This window comes from Myxocyprinus asiaticus, chromosome 38, assembly GCF_019703515.2.
Source record: "Myxocyprinus asiaticus isolate MX2 ecotype Aquarium Trade chromosome 38, UBuf_Myxa_2, whole genome shotgun sequence".
Lineage (NCBI taxonomy): Eukaryota > Metazoa > Chordata > Actinopteri > Cypriniformes > Catostomidae > Myxocyprinus > Myxocyprinus asiaticus.
In genome coordinates, this window is record NC_059381.1 from 23,482,576 (window position 1) to 23,507,040 (window position 24,465).

Below are 24,465 nucleotides of genomic sequence, written 5' to 3' on the forward strand. Positions count from 1 at the left end.
AACCTGATATTTTGTTCTAGGCCTAATCTAGTTGTAGATTTATTATGAGTGCAGTGTATGCTAGAGTAGAGATCTGTATAATTTAATCTAGGGACTGCAAAATTATTTAAAATGCATTTTAGCAAAGCAATTGCAGTATTTGACATAAAAGAAAAAGAGTTTTAAAAATGCCCTCATAAAGGTAAAATGCCCCTGAAAATCAATTCCACTGGGGCAAAAATTGCCCCTTAATAAAAAAGTTAATTTCTGACACTGGTGCAGATTATGGTTTATATCATGTACTCTTTATGTGGTGATCTGTAGCACTGACAACTCCAAAGACTTTTGGTAAGAGACATTGGCTGAGTATCAATAATTCATTGTCTTTTAATTGTGTTTTTACCTTTAAATGTCAGATGGTATCTTAAGAAGGAATGCAAGTGATATTAGAGTTGTAAGATCAATGGGCCACAGACAGTCCCAGCAGGACTTCATTCCACAGTCTTCAGTGCATCTTCACTGTCATTTTTATACTATCAAATGTTTCATACATCAAGATCTAATTTTTCATGTTGTGATGAGAAAAGAAAGTAAAGACTCTTGGTGAAACATGTTGATCTCAAAAGAAAATATCTTGTCCCATTGCTTTATTTTACGGTTTGGATCAACCTAGATGATTTGCGAACATTTCCACATTGTTATTTTTTATTTTTTTGTAAGTTTGATGCTGTTTCTTAAAAAACATGCAAATAGACGGACGTCGGAGCTGTAAATCTTTGACACAAATACATGCATTTGTTTTTATTCACAAAACCAGCCCATAGTTCTAATCCAATACAAACATTGCTGCTCTTTTTTAAAAGATGTCACTAATGGCAATGTCATGAAAAAACAAAAACAAAACAAAAAGTTATTTCTTTCAGTGCGTTCAATTGAGCCAAGCAAGTGCTGTGGAGGGCTCCTTATAAAATCAGACCTGAACACTGAGAACACAATAATCTGACAATCCGTAATATCACGTGACATAACAGATCCCTATGAAATGTGATGTCACGTGATATTACATGATGTGATATGATGCAATCTGGCATAATAGAACAAAAGACTGCCAGTACAGTAAAACAGAAAAAACTAAATGTTACTATATGTTTGGAGCTTCCAGTAGTAACAACCCTAGAGAAACAATGGCATTTTTATGTTTCAATTACACTGTTGCTGGATTAGGGTTTTTCATAATGCATATTTGTTCTTGTTCAATTCAGAAAACTAGATTTGTATATTTCTGAATATTTACTTTTCCCTTGAAAGACAGACATTGATCAGTTTTCAAAACTATACATTTAAATCAAACTAAAAACAAAGGAAAACAATCATAAAATACAGAGTTTTTAAGTAAGAACAATGGTCCTAAATTACAATAGTGCTTGCCATTAGCCACTAATTTTAAAATATAGCCATAAAATGTACATTCTCTACACAAGTATCTTTCCACACGTGAACAACATTAACACCAAACACAGAAATTTTGTTGATTGTCCACACTGAGTCCGCCATTTCTGTTTGTCAATGAACAGTTCCCTTGTCTAAGCCACAGAAAAAAATCTGCTGGAAAAATGGACAAAAGGTACCAAAATGGAAACATATAAAAGGGAATGAAAGTTGCCATAAATATTTTTATTTATGTTTAATTTTTGGTTCAAGGAATAAGTAGGTGCATCCATTAATTGTTTGATTCATTTTGTATTGTTGCTGTATTGTTCTGTATCTTGTGATGACTTTTTTTCATATTTGTCTTGTGTTTCTCTCTTTTTTCATGTAGTTTGTGTTTGTCAGCCAGTGTTGGTGCCCGAGATGATGATCCAAGCGAGAGTTGGCATTGCACTTGATAACAGAGCTTTGGGTGGAGTTCAGAGGTCACAGTCCTACTGGAACCACCGGAACGCTGCTCCCGTCGGCAGCATCACCTTCTTAGAGAAAGAAAAAGAGAGATGGGGAAAGAAAAATGGGGTGTACTTATTAGAGAGTAAGATATGGATAACAAAAGCAAACCAATTTCAAAAGCATATAGACATATGTTTATTAAAGCTGAAGTGTGTAATTTCTGAGTCCCTAGTATCGCCAAATGGAATTGCAAAAATAGTTTTTTAAGTCATTTTTCCCAAACACTCCCCCAATCTTCCATTTGTCGGCAAAAACAGATAGGCCTGCCCTACATTCAAGCCATTGGTTGAGTCAATGTTGCTGTGTCAGGCTGTTCGGGACACTCAAACAAAGAGAGCAATGTTTTGACAGTGCTACAGAGCCACAGTGTTTACACTTTTCAGGAAAATCAACCAATAAATTGCTTACATATAATTTAGTCATGACAACTCTTGGAATAATTTATTTTAAAGATGTTTATCAATGGATATGATAGTTAGTAGGTTTTGTATTGGCAGACAAGAACTGCTTACGCTGCTGCTAAATCACATCTAGACCAGTGGTGCTGGGGAGGAGGAGGGTAAATGCGAGAAAAGCTCTCATTACTTATCCTATCGTGGGACCCTTGCTACTAATTGAGGTAAGACTATTTAAATGTTGTGAAAACAAGTTTTTGGCTACCGAGATTGCATAGGAAGAACCTATCAGTTGCACTGTAGAGTTTCCTGACTAAACTTAAAGCTGAAGTATGTAATTTCTGCAACACTACCGCCACCGAACAGAATTGCAAAAATAAACAATGTTTTCAAAACAACAACTGAATATGCCCCTTGCCTGCAGTTGTTCAAACAGTCAGATAGTCCTGCCCCCAACTCATGCCATTGTTTGAGTAACATTGTTGGGACGGGTCTAAGCAGGTTGCTCAAAACAAACAGATATTTTTATAACGCCATAGACACAGTGTTTACAGTTTTCGAGAAAATTAACCAATGAATGGCTTACTTATTGTTGTCTGTACAAATTAAGATGGAATAGGATAAAGTATTTTACCAAAAAAAAAAAAAAAAAACTTCAGTTTTCAAGAAAAAGTATTCTAGTCAAAAAATCAATTAAGCATAGATGAATTCACAGACTTTTTGGTCATGCATCCTTTTGCTCTCCCTTCTCTGCAGACGTGTGATTCATTTAATTCCTCTCTCTTTACTTCCCTGTTCTGTCTTTCCTACCCCCTCCTCCTCTCCAGCCATGGGCCATGGCCCTGGCTCCACGTGAAACCCGATACGCCACATTCATTATTTAGTCACCACGCAGTCACGTCGAGCGCCCACCACACTGCTCTTGCTTGTAACTCTTTCTCTATCTTTATATCTCTGCGTATCTTTCTTTCTCTCTGTATTCTTTCAGTGTCTTTCAGTTGGCGTCTGCAGTGGGATTCAGGTTGGCTCTGAGACTAGGCCAGGTGAGGAAAGGCAAGAAGCAGTATGAGGCAATGTTGATTTTGAGAGGGGACTGAAGCTCAGGCAATGCTTGAGTGCAACGCCACTGCGGCACAGAATCTCACACATTCGCCAGCACTGGCCCAGGCCATGGGCGGCCAACACATCCCCACTCACGTGTCCCCATCACACATGCACCAGCCCACACACTCACACTCACACTCACACAATAACATTCAAGCATTCCTGAAAAAGACTGAGATATAGATACTTAATTAAAAACAATGGTGAAAATGGTGAAAACCTTAAAGGAACGTTCAACTGGCAGCATTTGTGGCCTAATGTTTATTACCACAAAAAATTACTTTGACTCGTCCCTCCTTATTAAAAATAAAGCAAAAATCATGGTTACAGAAAGGCACTTACAACGGAAGTGAATGGGGCTAGTCCATAAACATTAAAATGCACACTGTTTCAAAAGTATAGCCACAAGACATAAACATTATACATGTTAACATGATTTTAGTGTGATTAAATCAGGTATTTACTGCCGTTACAACATCTGACCAGATTACAGGGTTTATCGCCGTTATTGTATGTCGTCATGACAAACAAGTTGTAATATTAAATATTACTTTAAACAGATATGGTTAATAAGTGATTTTATTACAATAAAATCATGATAACACGTACAGTGTTATCATCTTGTTGCTATACTTTTGAACTCAGACTAGATCTGCATACGCTCTTGAAAAAGACACCAGATTTTCAGCAATAATTTTACTTTACTTTTTTGAAGGTTACAGAAACCATATATTCTAGTAGAGGACAGTTAATGGAACAAAGCCCAACATTTACAACAATTATGTCCTTTTTACAAGACTCGTGTCAGGGCTTCATCGCACCTCTCAACAACCACTTTGACTTCCATGTAAAAAGCTATGCAACGATTTTATGAGTTTGCTGAGTAACAAGTAATGATGTATCTTGCTTTGCACAGAATCAGTATCTCTTCCATTTTGTTTTGATTTTCACTTCGACACCACCGACGTAATGATACGTCATGCGAATTGTCCAGTAATCATTGGCTCTGCTTTAAAAAGGCAGCGGCAAACTAGGTCAAAGTTTAAAACAGTTTGAAATTTGAGCGTAGCAGTATATCGCTTGCAACATATCGCTGGGGGTAATGCTGTAGCTTGACGCTATGCTCGATAGAGTTAATTGCATTGGGGAAGGTTGACACGAATCATGTGAAAGGGCCTTTACAACAATAAACTGTTGCAGCTAAGTTCAAGTATATGTTGCGTGTAGTCTGTATATGGAAGCAGTTTAATCTTACTAGGCCTTTCTGGGAGAGAATTTGAAAAAGAGCGTTCTTTGAAATATTTTGTGAGCTGTTCTCTGTTATTTTAGTGTAAAGCTGTATCAATCTGTGGTGTACAAAGGTATAAATTACAGGCTCTTTCCTGTTCAGTATTTATAATATTTAAACTCTTTTTCTTATGTTAACACTTTACAATAAGGTTCCATTCGTTAACATTAGCTAATGCATTAAGTATCATTAACTAACAATAAACAATGCATTATGTTTCCAGCATTTACTAATCTTTGTTAATGTTAGTTAATAAAAATACAAATGTTCATTGTTAGTTCATAGTGCATTAACTAATGTTAACATTAGTGGTTGACCGATATGGGTTTTTTAATGGTCGATGCCAATATCCAGAGAGCAGTGTGGCTGATAGGCTGATACAAAGCCGATATCACACAATTTAATATAGTCAATAACAAACATAAAAATGCTAAAGAATTAATAAATCTTATTTAGCACTATATTTACTCAATTTCACACAAAACTTTAACTTTGTAAAAAAATGGTAAATGGTAGATAGCAGTTTCTTCTGATTTCTGTTTAGTCATGAAATTTATTTCTGCATGAAGAAATTGTTAATGTATTAGAAAGAAGGAAATAACAGTACACACAGTAGTCCAGCAACAATGGATGGCATTTGCGCATTAGCAATCGCATTTTCTCATAAAAGACCAAATCAAACCAATTGTAAACAGTACATGTTGAATATGGCATTTATTCATAGGACAAGTGAAGTGCTTTTACTTTAAAGTTGCTTTCACACGCTTGTGTGGATCCAGCACGAGCAGCAATCTACTGACAGTTTAAACGCTGTGGATCACCTGCTTGGATTATCGTGGACTGACCATCATGATTTGTGAATCAGAGGAACATTTGATCCTTATCCTTAAGTTTTTTATTTTGGCTGAAGGAATGCTCGATATTAAATGAGCACTGGATGGGAAGAAAACGCTGGATTTGTGAATTATATCTGTTTAAACAAGATATCCTCATATTTGCAGATGGTATATGATATTAGTTTTATTGATATTTGCCTTTTTATCATTAGACAAGACAGTTAAGAGATACAGGGAACTGTTAAGGAGAGAGATGGAGAAGGAAATAGGCGAGCACTTTAACACACTGTGGCTCTTATGCCCTTCAAGTGGAGTCAGAAATATAGATTACGAGTTCCGAGAACATGAACGAACAAGCGAAGTCGTACTTCCAAGTGGGAAACTCTGAATTCTAGATGATACACGAGTTGCTGAGATGGGATGTTGGAAGGGGCGTGTCAACAGGAAAGATGATGGAAACGAATGATTTTGCAAAAATATTTAAACTTCTGTACTTTATTTTAATAATGTTAATTTGTTATGTATGACTGTCAACTAATGACTCACCTTCCACAGTTTGTTTTAAGCAAATTAATTCATAATTTTTTAGATACCACGCATTTATAAATAATATATGTTGTGAATAAGTAATTCAAGTGTATTCATTTATGTTTATTCACTAGTACAATAGAAAAAGAGCATTTGCCGTCATTCATTGTGTATTTGTTTAAGTTTGGCTTCTTCCGTATTTTGTTTCCCACTTGAATGCGTGACATGTCGTTGTAACGAATGCCCAACTTGGAGGTACAAGCTTCCCAGGTCCACTTGAAGTCAGCATCTAACATGCGGACCATTTAAATGAGACTGTGTTGCGCACCGGTCTATTATTGTAGTAACACGATGGCATGTAACAACAAAACGAACTGTGATAGGTCGTTTACATGTCTCAGATGCTCCTTCACACGCAAACAGGCAAGTCTCTGCGCCCTCGTGACCTTAAAGGAATAGTTCACCCAAAAATGAAAATTTGCTGATAATTTACTCACCCTCAGGCCATCCAAGATGTATCTGAGTTTCTTTCTTCATCAAAACAGAATTTAAGATTTTCAGGATTTCATTTCATGTCGCCTCCTTTAGTGAATGTCCTTAATTTTTTGACGGTCCAAAATGCATATTTAGGGTGCATCAAAATAATCCACACGACTCCAGTCGACAAATAGTCCTTCTGAACCCAAACGATTGATTATTTTTAGAAACAAAACAATACTTTTATACTTTTTAACTACAAATGCAACCCTAACCTTAAATATGCATTTTGGACCGTCAAAAAATGGAGGACATTCACTTGCATTGTTTAAAGGAGGAGGCCTGAAATGAAATCCTAAAAGTCTTAAATTCTGTTTTGAAGAAGAAAGAAACTCAGATACATCTTGGATGGCCTGAGGGTGAGTAAATTATCAGCAAATTTTCATTTTTGGGTGAACTATTCCTTTAAGAATCCAATCGGCCAAACGGGAAAATTTATCAGCCAATGCAGATCATTTAAAATTTCAGAATATAGGCTTTATATATATTCAGAATATATAGATTTATCGGTCTTTGCGATATATTGGTCGACCACTAGTTAACATACAACTTTTCATTTTAAAAATGTATCACGATATGTTGAAATTAACATTATCCAGGGCCGTAACAACAATATACAATAATCAGATATGGCCAGAATGTCCCCCCAATAATTTATATCTTTGTTGCTGTTCTGCTGCAGTTCATTATGCACCGCTGTCTAATTGTCATTAAGTTGTTGCAGGAATAACATAAATGTTTAAAAAAAGTTTCATTTTTAGTGTGCACAGTAGTCTAACACTGCTCGTCAATGTCATATGACAATGTCAATGTTATATGGGACTCAAGTTAAAGACGCTAAACGGGAACCTCGTGGATTATTCCAGTGCCACGCATCAGCAAGCAGTTCAGATTAAGAGTGTTTGTGTCATGTGAGATGTAAGTATCTAACTAAACATGCAATATTTGACCACTGTTTTATGATTGAAATGTTGTACCAACCAACATTAATTTCCATGAATGCAAACTATTCACCATTTGTCGAAATTAGCAGTTTTTAATTGAAAATATGTCATGTACAGTACGTGATTCGTTTGTCATTCATAATTGTAAATGTGAAAACATTAACGGAGCAGTTTTCAATGAATCAGACTTAAGACAAAGAGTGAATGTGTGTATATTGTAAAGGAATTGAATGAATGTGGTAATCTGGCAGGCTTTTGTAGTTGCTTTTTTGAAAATTTCTTGACATTGTCTGAGAAAATTATCTATAAAAAAAAAAACACAAAGTAGAGCGTTATCACCCAGATCAGAACTAGAACATGGTTAAGACCTGTGACTTGTGACTTCTATTGTGCTTTTAGGTTGTGGCAAGGACAGTGTCATATATTCTTAATGCAAATATTAATAGGTAATTAGGTAAAATATTAAAAAAATAAAATATTATGTCTTTAATTCAGAATTTTGTACAGCATCTCCTAAGTGTCTTCTTTTAAAAGAGACCATTTTATTTTGAGTATGTCTTGTCAGGTCTGTGCTCAAAAAATGAGCCACCAGTTAAAGGAGTAGTTCAACTTAAAAAAAACTCATATACAGGTGCTGGTCATATAATTAGAATATCATCAAAAAGTTGATTTATTTCACTAATTCCATTCAAAAAGTGAAACTTGTATATTATATTCATTCATTACACACAGACTGATATATTTCAAATGTTTATTTCTTTTAATTTTGATGATTACAACTGACAACTAAGGAAAATCCCAAATTCAGTATCTCAGAAAATTAGAATATTACTTAAGACCAATACAAAGAAAGGATTTTTAGAAATCTTGGCCAACTGAAAAGTATGAACATGAAAAGTATGAGCATGTACAGCACTCAATACTTAGTTGGGGCTCCTTTTGCCTGAATTACTGCAGCAATGCGGCGTGGCATGGAGTCGATCAGTCTGTGGCACTGCTCAGGTGTTATGAGAGCCCAGGTTGCTCTGATAGTGGCCTTCAGCTCTTCTGCATTGTTGGGTCTGGCATATCGCATCTTCCTCTTCACAATACCCCATAGATTTTCTATGGGGTTAAGGTCAGGTGAGTTTGCTGGCCAATTAAGAACAGGGACACCATGGTCCTTAAACCAGATACTGGTTGCTTTGGCACTGTGTGCAGGTGCCAAGTCCTGTTGGAAAATGAAATCTGCATCTCCATAAAGTTGGTCAGCAGCAGGAAGCATGAAGTGCTCTAAAACTTCCTGGTATACGGCTGCGTTGACCTTGGACCTCAGAAAACACAGTGGACCAACACCAGCAGATGACATGGCACCCCAAACCATCACTGACTGTGGAAACTTTACACTGGACCTCAAGCAACGTGGATTGTGTGCCTCTCCTCTCTTCCTCCAGACTCTGGGACCCTGATTTCCAAAGGAAATGCAAAATTTACTTTCATCAGAGAACATAACTTTGGACCACTCAGCAGCAGTCCAGTCCTTTTTGTCTTTAGCCCAGGCGAGACGCTTCAGACGCTGTCTGTTGTTCAAGAGTGGCTTGACACAAGGAATGCGACAGCTGAAACCCATGTCTTGCATACGTCTGTGCGTAGTGGTTCTCCCCCACATTTTTGAATGGGTTTTGTTTCACAATCCTCTCCAGGGTGCGGTTATCCCTATTGCTTGTACACTTTTTTCTACCACATCTTTTCCTTCCCTTCGCCTCTCTATTAATGTGCTTGGACACAGAGCTCTGTGAACAGCCAGCCTCTTTTGCAATGACCTTTTGTGTCTTGCCCTCCTTGTGCAACGTGTCAATGGTCGTCTTTTGGACAACTGTCAAGTCAGCAGTCTTCCCCATGATTGTGTAGCGTACAGAACTAGACTGAGAGACCATTTAAAGGCCTTTGCAGGTGTTTTGAGTTAATTAGCTGATTAGAGTGTGGCACCAGGTGTCTTCAATATTGAACCTTTTCACAATATTCTAATTTTCTGAGATACTGAATTTGGGATTTTCCTTAGTTGTCAGTTATAATCATCAAAATTAAAAGAAATAAACATTTGAAATATATCAGTCTGTGTGTAATGAATGAATATAATATACAAGTTTCACTTTTTGAATGGAATTAGTGAAATAAATCAACTTTTTGATGATATTCTAATTATATGACCAGCACCTGTACTCACCATTATGTTGTTCAAAACCCATATGCTGGGTTTTTACTTGGCACATAAAAATCGACATTTTAAGCAGCTCTATTCCATATAATAACAGTTTATAGTGAGCAGGAGCTGTCAAGCTTCAAAAAGGACAAATATTATAAAGCACTATTAAAGGTTCAGTATAAAGACATCATAACAGTAGTCCATATGACTCGTGCATTATATTGCAAGCTTTCTGGTGCCATACAACAGCTATGTGTTGAATGGACTACTTTTATGGTATTTTTTTATTATTTCCTTCACAGCAGTGGTCAATATGAACTGTTTTTGTATGGAAAAGAGCAACGTTAGAATTCTTGTAGAAAATATTGTGTATAAAGTTTCTATTGGGAGGAAAAAACTTGAGGGTAGTAAATAATTTTGTGTATTTCCTTTTTGCTAGCCAGCTGACACAGTCATGTCATTTTACAGATACATCAATGATGATATTTATGCTCTTTTATTCAACTTTTTCTCAATGTGTTTATTACTTTTTATTCTTATTTCATGTTCCTAATTTTATTTTTTTCTATGTATCTTGTATTTTCTTTAAACTTTATATGTAAAGCACTTTGAATTGCCATTGTGTATGAAATGTGCTATATAAATAAACTTGCCTTGCCATGAAAAGAAATTCAAATTATATTCGTATTTTCTTTGAGACAGCAAATTGCTAGCAATGCAGACATAGTGTTTGTCTTGTACTGTGTGAACTTTAAAAATACATAACTTTTAAAACCAAAAATTATAAAATTTTGGGCCTTTATCGCATTTCAAGCCTTTATTCACAAAATAATTGCATTCAGCGCCTTTAGTAAATTATTCAAGGACCAAAGAGGACCATTATATTTCTGACCTCAACACCCGTGACCCCCCACCCTCAAAATGGTTTGGTGCCCCCCAATGTTCAAGACATGGTTACGGCCTTGACATTATCCTAGATTAATAAATGCTGTAAAAGTATTGTTCATTGTTAGTTCATGTTAACTAATGTTAACAAATGGAACCTAATTGTAAAGTGTTACCATAAAAGTTTTACATTAGTTATACAAGTGAATGTCTGAAAGGGATAGATCATCAAAGAATTAAAATGGCACCTTAGAAAGTACAATGTTAGCCTCAGTCACCAATGCATCCAAAAAATAATAATAAAAAAATACAATAAAAATAAATAAATAAATAGATGAAATGAAAGTGAATGGTGACTGAGGGTAACATTCTGCCTAACATCTCCTTTTGTGTTCCATGGATTAAAAAAAGTCATACAGGTTTAGAATGGGTAAACTAACCTTTTAAAAGTGCAAGTCAAGTCATTTTTATTTGTATAGCGCCTTTCACAACACACATCGTTCCAAAGCAGTTTTATAGAAAATCATGCACTGACAGAAAATGAAACTGTAATATCTATAATGTCTTAGAGTCATCATTATGTAGTTTGATCAAATACGACTGTAAATTGTGTTTAAAAATATGTAATTTAATAATAATTGTATTTAGAACTCCTGTGAGCAAGCTGAACGCAACTGTGGCAAGGAACACAAAACTACATAAGTTGTTGGTTAATGGAGAAAAATAACTTTGGGAGAAACCAGGCTCACTGTGGGGGCCAGTTCCCCTCTGACTAACAGCATGAATATAATGCCAATATTAGTTAATTATGTATAGTGCAAGTCATGGTTTAAAATGATAAAACTAAGTGTTAAGTTCCAGTGTTTAAAATACGTTTTTTTATGAACTGTAAGATTAACAACTAATGTCTTTGAAGTCCATCCTGGATTAACTGTAGAAGTTCACATAGATGCATTGTCCTTTGTTAGTTGGCTGATGAAGGCTTTTGTTAGCAACTAATTGACAGTCAATGTATTCCATTATAAAAGTGTAGTCCATCATTAGACCAAGGTGATGCAGGCAGAAATCTATGAGGTGTGTGTGGCTGGTAATTTAGGTGAGGTCTATCCTAAGGCCAAGGTTCAGGCAATGACATATGAAGTATCCCATTTATGGAAGCAATGCAATTAATGTACACAGCAGGTTCAATTCTGGACCATTCGAAACAGAAACACTTCCCACTTCTGCTTAATTTTGACTCCTGAATGAAAATTTGAGTAAATACTGTTTTATTTCAAACTGTGCGCTCAAACATAGTTACGAAACAATGCAACAAGCCAACTCCAGACCACATGTGAAATTCAAAAGCAAAAGCATTGTGGGTGTGTCATACAAATGAACCCATGAGAATTAGCTGGTTGTGACCTTTGCCTTCTGACAGCCCTACTAGAAGTGACCTTAACGCCCAACCCTCTTTTATAAGACTAACCCACAGGCGACCACTATGACGCCTGACCCATGACCTTTCAACCTAAATCTGTACAAACAGTGGACCTTGACAAAGGGGTTGCTTTGCGCTTCCAAGGTCATCGTTCCTGCAAGGTGTCAACCATACAGATCCACCATCTTAATCTGTTTATTGATTTTCCTATGAATAAGTTACTGCTCCTCTCTGCCGAGGGTTCAGTTTCCACAGAGGAGCACTGGCTCTATGTTACTGACCTATGTGGATGAGAGCGCACAGCTGCATATCTGCCGTTCACTCTAATAGCCTGTGGTAAAAAGTGTGGTTTAGGCTGATGTTAAAGGGATAGTTCACCCAAAAATGAAAATTCTGTCATTATTTACTCATGTTGTTCATATGACTTGGAAGATACATTTTGATGCTACTTTTTCCCATACAATGAAAGTAAATGGTAAATTAGACTAACATTCTGCCTTCTGGGTTTCCTGGAAGAAAGAAAGTCATGTGGGTATGGAACAACATGAGGGTGAATAAACGATGACAGATTTTTTATTTTTTATTTTTATTTTTTATGAATTTTAAATTTTAAGAACCATCATGTTTTTGAAAACTTTTTTGATTTGTCCAAAATTTAAAAATATTTACAGAGTGGTGTTTCAGTTTTTTCTCCCTCAGTTCTCATATTAATGATCTTTTTATGCCTTTATGTTCTTATACTCTGAGCTACAGTGTATTTTCAGTCATATGGTGATGGCCCTTCCCGATCTGCCTGTTGCTGTACATGCCTTTATGCCTCTGCTGCATGCAATACTGCTGTATTCTCTACCTTCACTGTGTGAATGTGTGTGTGTGTGTGTGTGTGTGTGTGTGTGTGTGTGTGTGTGTGTGTGTGTGTCTGTGTCAGATGGAGGTGCAGGATGACAGCTTCTCTCTGTGTCTGCATGCCAAGAGGAGACCATCTCCCCCTATTCAGAGCACTGATACCACTCATCTCAAATAAACCCCACTCTTTCTAATGTCAATCTCAGGAGACACATACACGTTTACCCTGCTGTCTAAATGAGGACATTTAGTTTTAAATGTTTTAAACCTGGAAATAAACAGTTTTGATGATGTAAAACAAAGAAATAATACGACGTAAAATTTAAAATATATATATATTAGATTCTGTAGCGTAGGAGTCATTTATGGCTGGGATGGGTGGGACATCTCCCCACCACTTTTTGCCTTGACCAAATTTGTCCCTACCACATTTTGAAATAGCTTTTGTCAGGTAAGTGTCCAATGCAGAAGAAACATTGCCAGCTCTTGAGCAGGAGTTTCCATTTCATTTGTGTGTGTTATAAGTGGTGATCCAGCACTGGAATGAGTTATTTTGAATGTTACGATGAGTGCTCATTTATAAGTAATGTTATAAGTAATGTTGAGTGACAGATTACAGCGGTGATGTTCTCTCGCGCACACAGACGTGTGCTCTACTTGCTTCGCTTTTCCGCAGCTCACGCTCTTGTCTAGTTAAAAGCAAAATGCAAACAGACGTGTCCCGATTAATTACTGTATATACAGTACATCCGCTAATGTACAGATGTAATGTTGTTTTTTTTAAATAAAAAGTTATGCTATGGTGAATTAGAACCAGTAACTTGTACCAGAGGCAAAACCTTTACAACAAGACCAAACGTGTGTAGCCAGTGTGTAGCTAGGAGCTTATACACCCTTATATACAACCCCCCCCCCCCCTCATTCCAAAATGTCTCCACCACTTTTTTAAACAAAGTGACACCCATGTTCTGTAGTATTTGTAGGTCACTAATAATTATTATCATATTATCAAATAAGAAAATATGTGACACTGACCTCATTGTACAAAAGGTCAGATTTCCTTGCATCCATTGATGCACTCAAGATGCTCTTTGAAACATTCTCAAATAATGCTGGAATAAAATGGATTATCAGGTTTTGCACAAACTTGTGAGGTCCATGCAACTCAAGTGTATGCTGTCATTAAAGCAAATGGGGGACATGCAACATGATGAGAAATTCTGACTTTTATGATATTCTTTCAATATAGAGCATGAAATGTATAGATTATTTTGACTGTGGTTTCATTGTGCTTTTTGTCTTTTTTTGGAGCTTGACAGGCCACTATTCTATTTCATTATATGATGAAAAGCTGAAAAATGATGAAAAACATTTTTAAATGTTTCCTTTTGTGTTTCACAGAAGAAGAATGTCATACAGGTTTGGAGCGACATTAGGTAAAAAATGACAGAATTTTCATTTTTGGGTGAACTATCCCTTTATTATCTAGTAACACAAATTATAGACACAAAATAGTAAATTTTTTGTCTATTTTTGCTGCTTGCACAAACACTGCTTGTCCAATCTGATTAGAGGACCAGAACTAATGGTTGACATATATGATAGAACATCTCAGGTTAGGAGTGAGTGTCTGTCCAGTAAGCCTTACGCTCTTATTCACTAATGCTCCTTTTACTTCCATTCAAGCGCAGGCCTCATAAAATAATTCCCCACATCTCCAGTCAGCGAGGTGTGGGGGGCAAAGGCCTTGACAGTCTGCATGCTACCTCCCTCTCCGTCTCTCCCCCCTCTTTTTATGGCTGTCTAAGAGATGCTAGCAATGCTCCGTGAAAGTTTCAAACCACCCAGTGCTGCAGGATCACTCCCTCACTGTTCCACGTTCCCTCACTATTAAACACGTACACAGACAAAGCACTGCACTAATACTGTTACCGTGCACGTACCTGTACTATACAACCATCAAACACAAACTTGAATATCAGTTTAAATCAAGTGAAGGAAACTGTAATGTTGTGTTGTGGATGCTGGAGTTCTTAACAGATTTAAAGACCTCATGAAATCAAAATGGGTGTTTTGTGGCTTTTAGTTCAAGTCTGTTAGCTTTGAGGTCATTTATATGCTATTGTACTCATAAAGTTGATTCAACTTTAGAAGATATGCGCATTAAGTATAGGAAGATGGACCAATAATTGATACCCAAATTGATACCCAATAAAAACTCTCTAGAATGAAAATGTCCCTCCCCCTAATACCACCTGTCTCTGACTAGGCATAGCAAATCATAGTTCATGGCTATTTAAAAAAAAAGGAGATGAGTCCTTCGATATTTCCTGGCCCAAATTTCAGTTTCAAAAGGAAATGCATTAACACAAGAAAGAAAACTGTGCTTGTCAAGCGATTTCATGGGGTCTTTAACCAGCAAGACTGCTTTGATCAACCAGTTTCATGCTGGTCGACCAGTTTCACCAGCAAAGGTTTGCTGTTTAGACTGTTTGGCATCCCATTTACCATTAATTAGTACATAATGCCTGGTGGACACTACACAACTCAAGCTTTTCTCCTTTGATGTTTCGAGTTGGTGACTGGTCTGCGACGAGAAGTCTCGGATCTCACGAAGAAAGGTATTGTTGTATGTGCACTACTGCGACAGGCCGAGACAAGTCCCAGACGCTACAACTGTTTTCAAAACTGCCTGATATCTAGACGCCTTGTTGTCATGTGTGCGCACTGTCCCGACGAGCGAGAGATGACAATGAGCCACAGCCAATGAAATATAGAGAGAGCGCAAGAGAAGGGCAAGGTATTAGGAAGCAGAAGACAAAAATGAATTAGAATATAATAAAATTAAACTTCACCCACATCTTCCTACCCTTTGTCTTTAATATTTTAATCTATTTTTCCTAAATGTTTCCTTTTGCAAATAGCAAAATGGGCACAAGCCATTCTTTCATGTTTGTTGAAAGAGGAGAGCAAGATTTGGGTAGCAAGAGACAAAAAGCGCAAATACAAGTAAAACGGGAGCAAGCTGTTCTTTCGTGTTTGTTGAAAGAGAAGAGCAAGGTATTGGGTAGAAGGAGACAAAAATAATAAGACAAAAATCATTTTCTTCCTTTGCAAATAGTGCTAATGAAGCACAAAAACGGGCGAGAGCCTTTAACTTTTTTGCGCATTTTTATCATTCAGTAAATCACAGACGTAATGACTGATGTCCTCATGAAATCAAATACTCTCTCCTCGAAATCCGAACACAAGTGGTCAAAAGAGACGACCAGGTGTAACGGTGATGTCTTGCTTGTACATTTGTGATCAGATCACCCAAAACTCATCTTAATACCAGGAGTACACATGGTCTCAGTCTGGGACGAATGGTCGTGCAGTTGATACACTACAGTCCTGAAGTGTTCGCACCAGCACGACAAAAAACCGGATGCCGACTGCAAGTCGTGTAGTGTACACTTGGCTTAAGAAGCACTGAGTCCTATACAAACCAAATGCCAACACCTACAGTAAGTACTTTCTCATTCTCCTCTCAGAACAAGCAACATTTTGCTGGGTGTGCAGATTTTAAGAGTAAAGGTCAACCCAAACGCCAGTATGATGTAGTATGACGTTTAGGAGTGTGAATGTGCCAATACTTTCTAAAATATCATGCTGGCACACTGGAATCCTGATTTATAGATTCCTCCAACAAGTTTTTGCGGTCGTAGTAATGACCTAGTGTGAATAGACAAATAATCATACTTATAAACCCCAATAAATCAGAGTTTTGTTGCTTTTAGTCCATGTGTGTAAGCTTTGAGGTCATCTATCTGCTAGTGCACTCCTAAACATTGACAAAATTCCCTTTTAGCAGAAATGCACATTTACAATTGAGTCTTTCTCTTCCGGAAAAACGGACCAAAAATATTTGAGTTTTTTGTGCTGTCAAATGTTCTTTAGAATGAGTATGTCTCTCCCCTTGCAATTGACCAACAAGTAGCATAAAAATAAGGACGAGCCCTTCGATATGTCCCATCTAAACTTCCTGTTTCAACAGAAAATATGTCAACACAGGATAAAAAAAACTTCACTCTACAAGCCATTTCATGAGGTAAAATGCATAACTAGCCAATTAGGCTCTTCGTAATTATATTACCTATATGGTGGCATAGTATAACTTTGTAACACAACATCTGGCAATGTAACTTCAAATTTAAATCCACAAATTCACAAATATGAATCAATGTGTTGTGCTCTATTTGGTTTTCAAAATGCTGCTCCAACTCCATCTAGAAGCGAAAAAACAGCAGGTGCAGCACATCTATGACCCTTAGCGCAAAACTGCTCCCATAATGGTAGGCGCTCGAATTAACATCTATTTAAGAAACCATAAACCGGCTACGCTTTATGTTTTAGACACATTGTAATCACCGGGGCTCCCCGAGACACCATCAAACGTGACCTTGCTTGACTCCATACAGACTGGACAGCTGGCCGAGAAGACTTGGCATGAAATTATCAAACCATTTTTAATGACTGAAATGTTAACGACACGGCATCAGCCTGCTATTATTATTCTTAATAAGAAACAATTTATTTAAAGGTTTTATTTGTGTGTGGAAGACATCAAATTCAAAATGGAAAAATCAGAAACCTTTCCCTCACTAAATATAGCAGGCATTAATCAAAAGGAAGCACTTGCAACACTTGCACTTCAACACAGAGTCTTCAATCTAATTTCAAGGTGAAGTGTGTTCTTTCTTGTATCCCGGTTTAATATGCAGAGACAACTATACATTTAGTACGACAGCAAGTAAGGCTATGTGGTGCTATTAAAACACTGATGTTTGTTTGAGCGTCATGAACAGCCTAAGGGACAGTTCACACCGAATGCTTTTTTCGCATTTGAATGACAAGGTTTTAGACGGCGTGTCAAGTAAAAAAAAAATTTCAACAGTTAAAAGCCTGTGTTTTCCGTGGTGCTGCGTCTAGCTTTTTTTAGAGCGAGGACATGTTTGGTGTGAACAGCCCCTAACACAGCAACATTGGCTTATCCAGTGGTGTGACTCTGGGCTGGGTTTATCCGTTTGTCCAACCAACCCCAGTGTTTGGGAAATCTTAGTCTTCGTTTTGCAATTCTATTTAGTGTCGCTAGTGTCACAGAAATTGCACACTTCACCTTTAATAATCTGTCCTTTTTTTTTTTTTTTTTTACTAATAAGACATAAGCAACAGTAAGAGAATATACTATCAGTCATTCAGAGATAAAAACTAAACACAAATGAACAGATTGTTCTCTGAAACTGTTTTTTTCCAACCAAACAGTACATGGATACAGGCCACACTGCATAATAATCAAGAATCTCAACAGATCAATGTATGTCAAGCTCTAGCATTAAAACTATGAGTGTATTTAGAGTTTCAGAATGTTCATTTGCTTCACAATTGATTAATTCGCAGAAGGATTTTAAATGGGTTCAATTTTGCAGATGTGCGTTATACAACAAACAACAGCAGTGAAGACATAGTAAGACGTCAAAGTATTTACGTATACTGTATATTAAGACAAGGATTTGTAATGTGCCTTAATTGTAATGGTAAACTATTGACAGCATCTGTCATTTTAACTTGTCCTTGTTTGTAAAAACAAAGAAAAACGTGTTGACAGAAATCCACTTTCAATGGAAGCCTATGGGGCAACGTATGGAGCATTGGTGGCCCCACTGACTTCTATCGAAAGTGGATTTCTGTCGATTAAAACAGAAAATGATTTCGACTTGTCCCTGTTTGTAAAAACAAAGAAAAACGTGTTGACAGAAACCCACTTTCAGTGGAAGTCTATGGGGCAACCGATGCCCCATACGTAGTCTCATAGACTTCCATTGAAAGCGTATTTCTATCATTGTAAGTGCATTTCAACAAATTGTTTGGTTGTTTTTACAAACTGAGGGATGCATCTAAATCATTTTCTGTGGTAATCAACAGACGCTTGTATTTAATACAGCATTAAAATGACAAGCATAGTATTTCCAGGCGATTTAAAGATGAAGATCTTGAGACTGATAAAGACTGATGATCTTAAAAGATGTATTTCTTCTCTGAAACTCCATAAACTATTTTATTTATGACAATAGCAAAATTTCCCTAAAATACCTATATGTAATCTGTGTCAAATTCGAATGTAAAATTCATCAGGCATAATTCGAATACTACTGATATTTAGGGATTTGTACTATCAGAACAACTCGGGATGACCTCAGCAAGAAGTTTGGAGGACCATCAACCCACACTGGTGAGAGAGAGGAGGGGATGGAGCGTTCGTCACTGACACCTGGCGCTCCAGATGACAGCCCTGTAGCCAGATGGACCATGCCGTTCATAAAAACACAAAAACACACACAAATATGTACACATCATGCCCACTTCCAGTTGAAACATTCCAATGGACTGATGTACGCATGAATTAAACCTCCTTGATCCAATTCTTGATCACATTTAAAGAACCTGCACCGTTAATAAAACCAGCATCTCTCAGCAAAACCCGATCTGTTGAATGAAGGGACCCATAAAAGGGGCTTTACTGGAGAGTGTCATGTCTCAGAGAAGTGTCCTAGTACAGTGTCACAGAGGCAGGATGTGGGAAGAGTGACGTGATGCTGCGGTGGGGGGTAGATTAGAACAAACCCCATGGTGCATGTCTGCCCGTCTCTCCCTCCCCCACCACTGTCAGTGCCACCTGTCATCCCCAAAGCCTCATCTCTCGGCCTAACCCTCAGCAGAGGTCCTCAAAACATTGCCATGTGTACAGTGGCCCCAAAATGTATATGGACACTTTTAGACACTTAAAGGAATAGTTCACTTAAAATCATTTTCTCAGTCTTGTGTTGTTTAAAACCCATATGACCCTTTTTTCTTCCATTAAAACGCAAATGTATGAATGTCATTGCATTAGATAACAAAATATCACACAAAAAGTTTCTTTATATTGATCTGCTTACAAATGATCTCTTCTCAGAAATAACTTCACTATTCTGAGCCATTTTAGTAATTGCTTTTAACCAACAGGTGTCAAGGTGATTTTAGTGAATGTATGAAGTCAGTTACCCTCAAGTTCACACAGATGTTCTAGCAGAGTAACCACAGGTGGGACTTGTTCAACTTACGTTTGACAACCAGAAAGTGCCACAAACTTTTTTTTGAGAAATGTTTTGCTTGAAAATTGTGCTTGTGCTATCTTTCTTTAAAATAAATACCACTTGATTTTATATTTTGTTATTTTGTTATTTAATGCAAAGATATTCATACAATTATATATGTGATTTAGGTGTCCGAATACTTTTTGGGGCCAATGTATAAAGTTCACCACAATTTGAACCAATGAAGTTTCGCAAAGTTATTGTGTTTTCTGAACCTGGCCAAAACACATTCTCTTTGGTAGCTTCTTTTGTATTTTATATGGCATCTAATTGAACTCATTCACAACAAGAATTTGCCCTGGTAAAACGTCACAGAGTCTCAGTTTACCTCCAGTGTAGCAGACGGTTTCTTCTTGAGCTCCTCGCACTTGCGAAATTTGCAGATCTGGTGGCCCGTCTTGCGGTTCCGGCAACTGCTGCACTGCTCGCAGTTAATCCTGCGCCGGCAAGGTGGGCACATGCCACAGCGTTTCCTTTTCTTCTTCCCGGAGCTAATGGCGGAGGCCAGCTCACTTTGCACAGGGTACTCCGTCAAGCCGGCCATGTGCAGTGCACTGTCAGTGAGGAAGACTCCGGCGGGCGTCATGATGAAGAGGCCGGGATTGAAGGGGAAGCCTCCGCCCATGCCGTACGGGAAGTCTGTGTGACCTCCGACTGTGTCGGCCACTGCCGCTCCCTCCAGGTCAACCGATCCCACCTCGCCCCCCACCCCTCCTATGCCCACTCCCATGCCCCCTGGCAGAAGCATGTGCTCCATGCCCGCCCGCTTAAGCAGTGCAGCTGCTTGGGCAAAGTGCAACAGGCCATTCTGTCCCTCCAGCACCTGTTCCAGGGTCCGGTCCAGCTTGCTCGGCACCAAGGCCGAGGCGGAAGGTAGCTGTTGCTGCTGCTGCTGGGCGGGCTGGGGCTTTTCCGCGTGGTTCTTGGCCTGGCCGTTGTGTTTCAGTCCGTTGGCAGTCTGGGGATGGGCGGCAGTGTATTGTGAGAGGGTGCGAGACCTCTTTAGGCTCTTGCTGAGGGGCTCGCTGATGATGCCGCTCCGGTTGCGCCGTTCCACGACTGGACTGTCCTCCCGGCAGATGTGCTTGTCCAGGTCCTGGTCCTTGTCCTTGTCCTGGGCCTTGGGTGTACGGCTGCCCTCTGACTGTCCGCCAGACATGGTCCAGCCTGGGGTATGTGCGTGGGAAGGGGGGCGGGGTTGGGGAGGGGACGGGGGCTGATGAGGGAGGAGCCAGGCAGCACTCTCAGTCTGGTCAGTACCCAGGTAAGGGTGGAGCCTCCCCTTAATGAGCAAACTGGTGAGCCAATGGCAGGCAGACCCCAATGCCCTTGGCTCTAGACTTCAGCCCTCATCCACATCTTTCCAACCTGTAAACTGAGACACAAAGACAGAAGGAGAGAGAAAGATGTTTAAAATGTGTTTAAAAGAGACCTTGACAACAAAAAAAGCAGATAGAGCAGCGATTTGGGCCTTTCTTTCACATGGTTCAAACATTTTATTGAGTGCTGTACTGATGCCCCTACTGTGCCTGAGAAATCAATATGTACATTTATCTTCAAACAGAACATAGAAGGAGTGAAGTATAAATGAGAAGTGAACTGCGGCATAGCCAGACATCTAGACAAAAAACAGTGGCAATAACAAACAAACGAAAAAACTGAACCATATAATCATGTTTGTACGCAATTAGCAGTTTTCCAAGGCAAATTGGTTTACTTTTACTGCAAAAGAAAAGGGCTGAGTCGCCTCACACTAGGTAAAGCAGACAGTACAACATATGCCTCAATGCAGGAACCAATCACCCTCCTTTTAATGATCACTGTTCAGGGACGGATACAATAAAGAGATTGTGCTGTAAATAATCATTATTAATTTGGTCACGAAAACATTTAATGTGAGGATTATACTAAAATAATTTTAAAAGCTTTCAGTGCTTGTATAACAAACTTCAAGTTCAATGACCCATGTCATTGCTGAGTAAAATATTGTAACGTTTGTAAGGCTAGGTATCGATACCATTTCACCAATTTGTTTTGATAATGATTCATTTGGGTATATTTTGGTCATAATCTCTATATTGCTTTCATATAAAATGAATTCTCTCTCAGTTAATGTTATACAGTAAATTAAACTTGTTCAACAGATATAATAATCAACACAACCAAAAGTAAAGTAAACCTTAAAGTAAAAGATACAGATAGATCTTAGTATTTTAAAGGTGAAGTATGTAACTTTTCTTATGTTAAAATACATTCTACTATCCTAATTTATTGTTCATTGACAACTAAAAGTATAAACATTTAGCCTCCCAGGCACTATCAAAACATTGATGTTTGTATTTTGAGCGGCCTGCTAAGCCCCACCCACCCCTTTCTAGCTCAACCTAAAGTGTGAGTTTGGGGTGTGGCTTCTTGAACTTGTTGTTCAGCCTGGGGAATATGGGCAACCATGGCAGACATGTACAGAGGAAAATAAATTTAGCTTCGCCTACAGATGTTAAAGCCAAAATTCGAAGATTTGTTATAAGACAGAGAACGGAGTAAAACCAGAGTGAACAGTGGCGTCGTATTTACAAGGTGGATGACACACACACACCACCACCAAAGATGAGATCACTCTGGCAAACGGGAGTGCCAATAATGAGATCACAATGCAAATCACTAGTACACCCCCCACTTCAACAACCACGTTCTCACCTAGGGTGCCAAAATGGTTAGAAATGACGCTGTCGTTACGCTTACAAATTACTAGAAGAACCATACTAAATCATGTGCTGGATACCCTGCACACACAGCTGCCGTTTAATCCAGCGAAGTTATCGGACGATGCTACGCTTTCTGTCCAGTGTGTATATGTTGTAGTGGTCTTGTTCATTACGACGTTAAACGTTTATCACTTTCTATTTAGTATGGCCTATTTGTTCATAGGGAATCAGAGAGTGCGAAAGGGCGTGATGAGTCCTAGGGGTGTTGGCAAATGTTGTTTATTTTTGTAATGCCATTTGGTGTCACTAGTATTTCAGAAATTACATACTCCACCCTGTTCAAATGAAGATCATGATTAATCTGAAAATGAATATTTTTACCGAGCCCTAAACACTTGGTATATTATTGACAGCACAGGCACTTCTGTAGAGAGCTCTTTTAGTCTTATCAAATGGTATGTGGTAGGTTTTTGCCTATTTCTTTAGTTCAGTTCTTCTGAACTTCTGTGATTTCACATGTGCAACCAGATCACCTGTCAGTTAATTAATTTCTTTCCTTCATTATCTGAGTGTCCTGCAGTTACAGTGAGAGCGTACAGTATGTGAGCATTCTGCCAGCTTGACATCCTGAACTGACATAATTGTTTTGAAAATTCAGAGTGACCTGTTGTAAATAATTTAGTGAAATATGAAACATGACAGAACACCACTTAATGACTAGACACAAATTTTACCTCATGACAGAATCGACGCACTAAAAACTCAACTTGTTTTATTGGTTGCCCCCCGTCCACAACAGAGACATCCACAAACTCCCACACACAACCCCACTGAGAAAAGCTGAGGAAATGGCCGGGCCAGTCCTTATAAGGGAAACAAAGGGACAGGGAGGGTGAGAGGAGAGGAGAGGATACGGGAAGGGGGGGGGGGGGGGGGGTCTATGCAGTGTGTGGAAATTGGAAGGCCAGAATTAGTGGGAGGTAAAGCTTCAAAGGCAGGAGCGCAGCCCCCGCATTCTCCCCAGCTCAGGGGTCTGTGGCGCCAGCGGACCACAGCCAGGCTCTCTCTCTCTCTCTCTCTCTCTCTCCCACTCTGTTCCAAACCAGGGGCCACACTGCACCAGGCTGCCTTACCTCATGTTTGCCAAACCTTCTCCACTGCACAAATCTCTTGCTGGGACTGTGGAAGCAACCATACTTCATGTCCCCAAAACACTGAAATTACATAGCAGCGTTTTTATTCAGTATTAGCAGCAATGACTCACTTCCCATCCAAACCTAAGGAGAAAAACATGACCATGCTTGCTTGCCATGGATAGCCTGTGGTTTCTCTTTTATCCTGGGTTGGAATGGCAATATGGCACATCTCAAATTCCACTATTATGGTTGCTGCACCAAGCCAACAGTTGGCCACACACCACCACACACCAACCACCCACCCCGTGTCAATGTGGTGTGTACTAGTGGTCCATCACCATGATATGGACTCTTATCTGTGTCAGTTGTTTGTTTCTAAAATTCAGTTTAAGATACATTGTAATCCAACTAGAGTATAGGGGAGAGTGGGGTAAAATGTGCCACTTTTTTAATTAAGTTGTCCTCTAGGCGAGGAGAAGTGAGATAAACTAATACACCTAAATATATTTAGGCCAAGTCCAATAGGGCTGGGTATCGCCAACCACCTCACGATACAATACA

General features: G+C 38.5%; 1 protein-coding gene across 4 annotated transcripts in view; it reads right to left on the reverse strand.

Moving 5' to 3' along the window:
* Positions 1-373: 373 nt before the first annotated feature.
* LOC127428426 (CXXC-type zinc finger protein 5-like) overlaps positions 374-24,465 on the reverse strand; it is a 35,292-nt gene continuing 11,200 nt past the window's right edge. For 3 of the 4 annotated variants that reach the window (XM_051676782.1, XM_051676784.1, XM_051676783.1), the window contains exons 2-3: positions 20,392-21,438; positions 374-1,946 (exon numbers count right to left, since the gene is read on the reverse strand). In XM_051676782.1, the coding sequence (XP_051532742.1) occupies positions 1,902-1,946; positions 20,392-21,222 (876 nt within the window). In that variant the 5' untranslated portion in view covers positions 21,223-21,438 and the 3' untranslated portion in view covers positions 374-1,901. The remainder of the gene's footprint in view (positions 1,947-20,391; positions 21,439-24,465) is intronic. The other variant, XM_051676785.1, reaches the window with a different exon arrangement.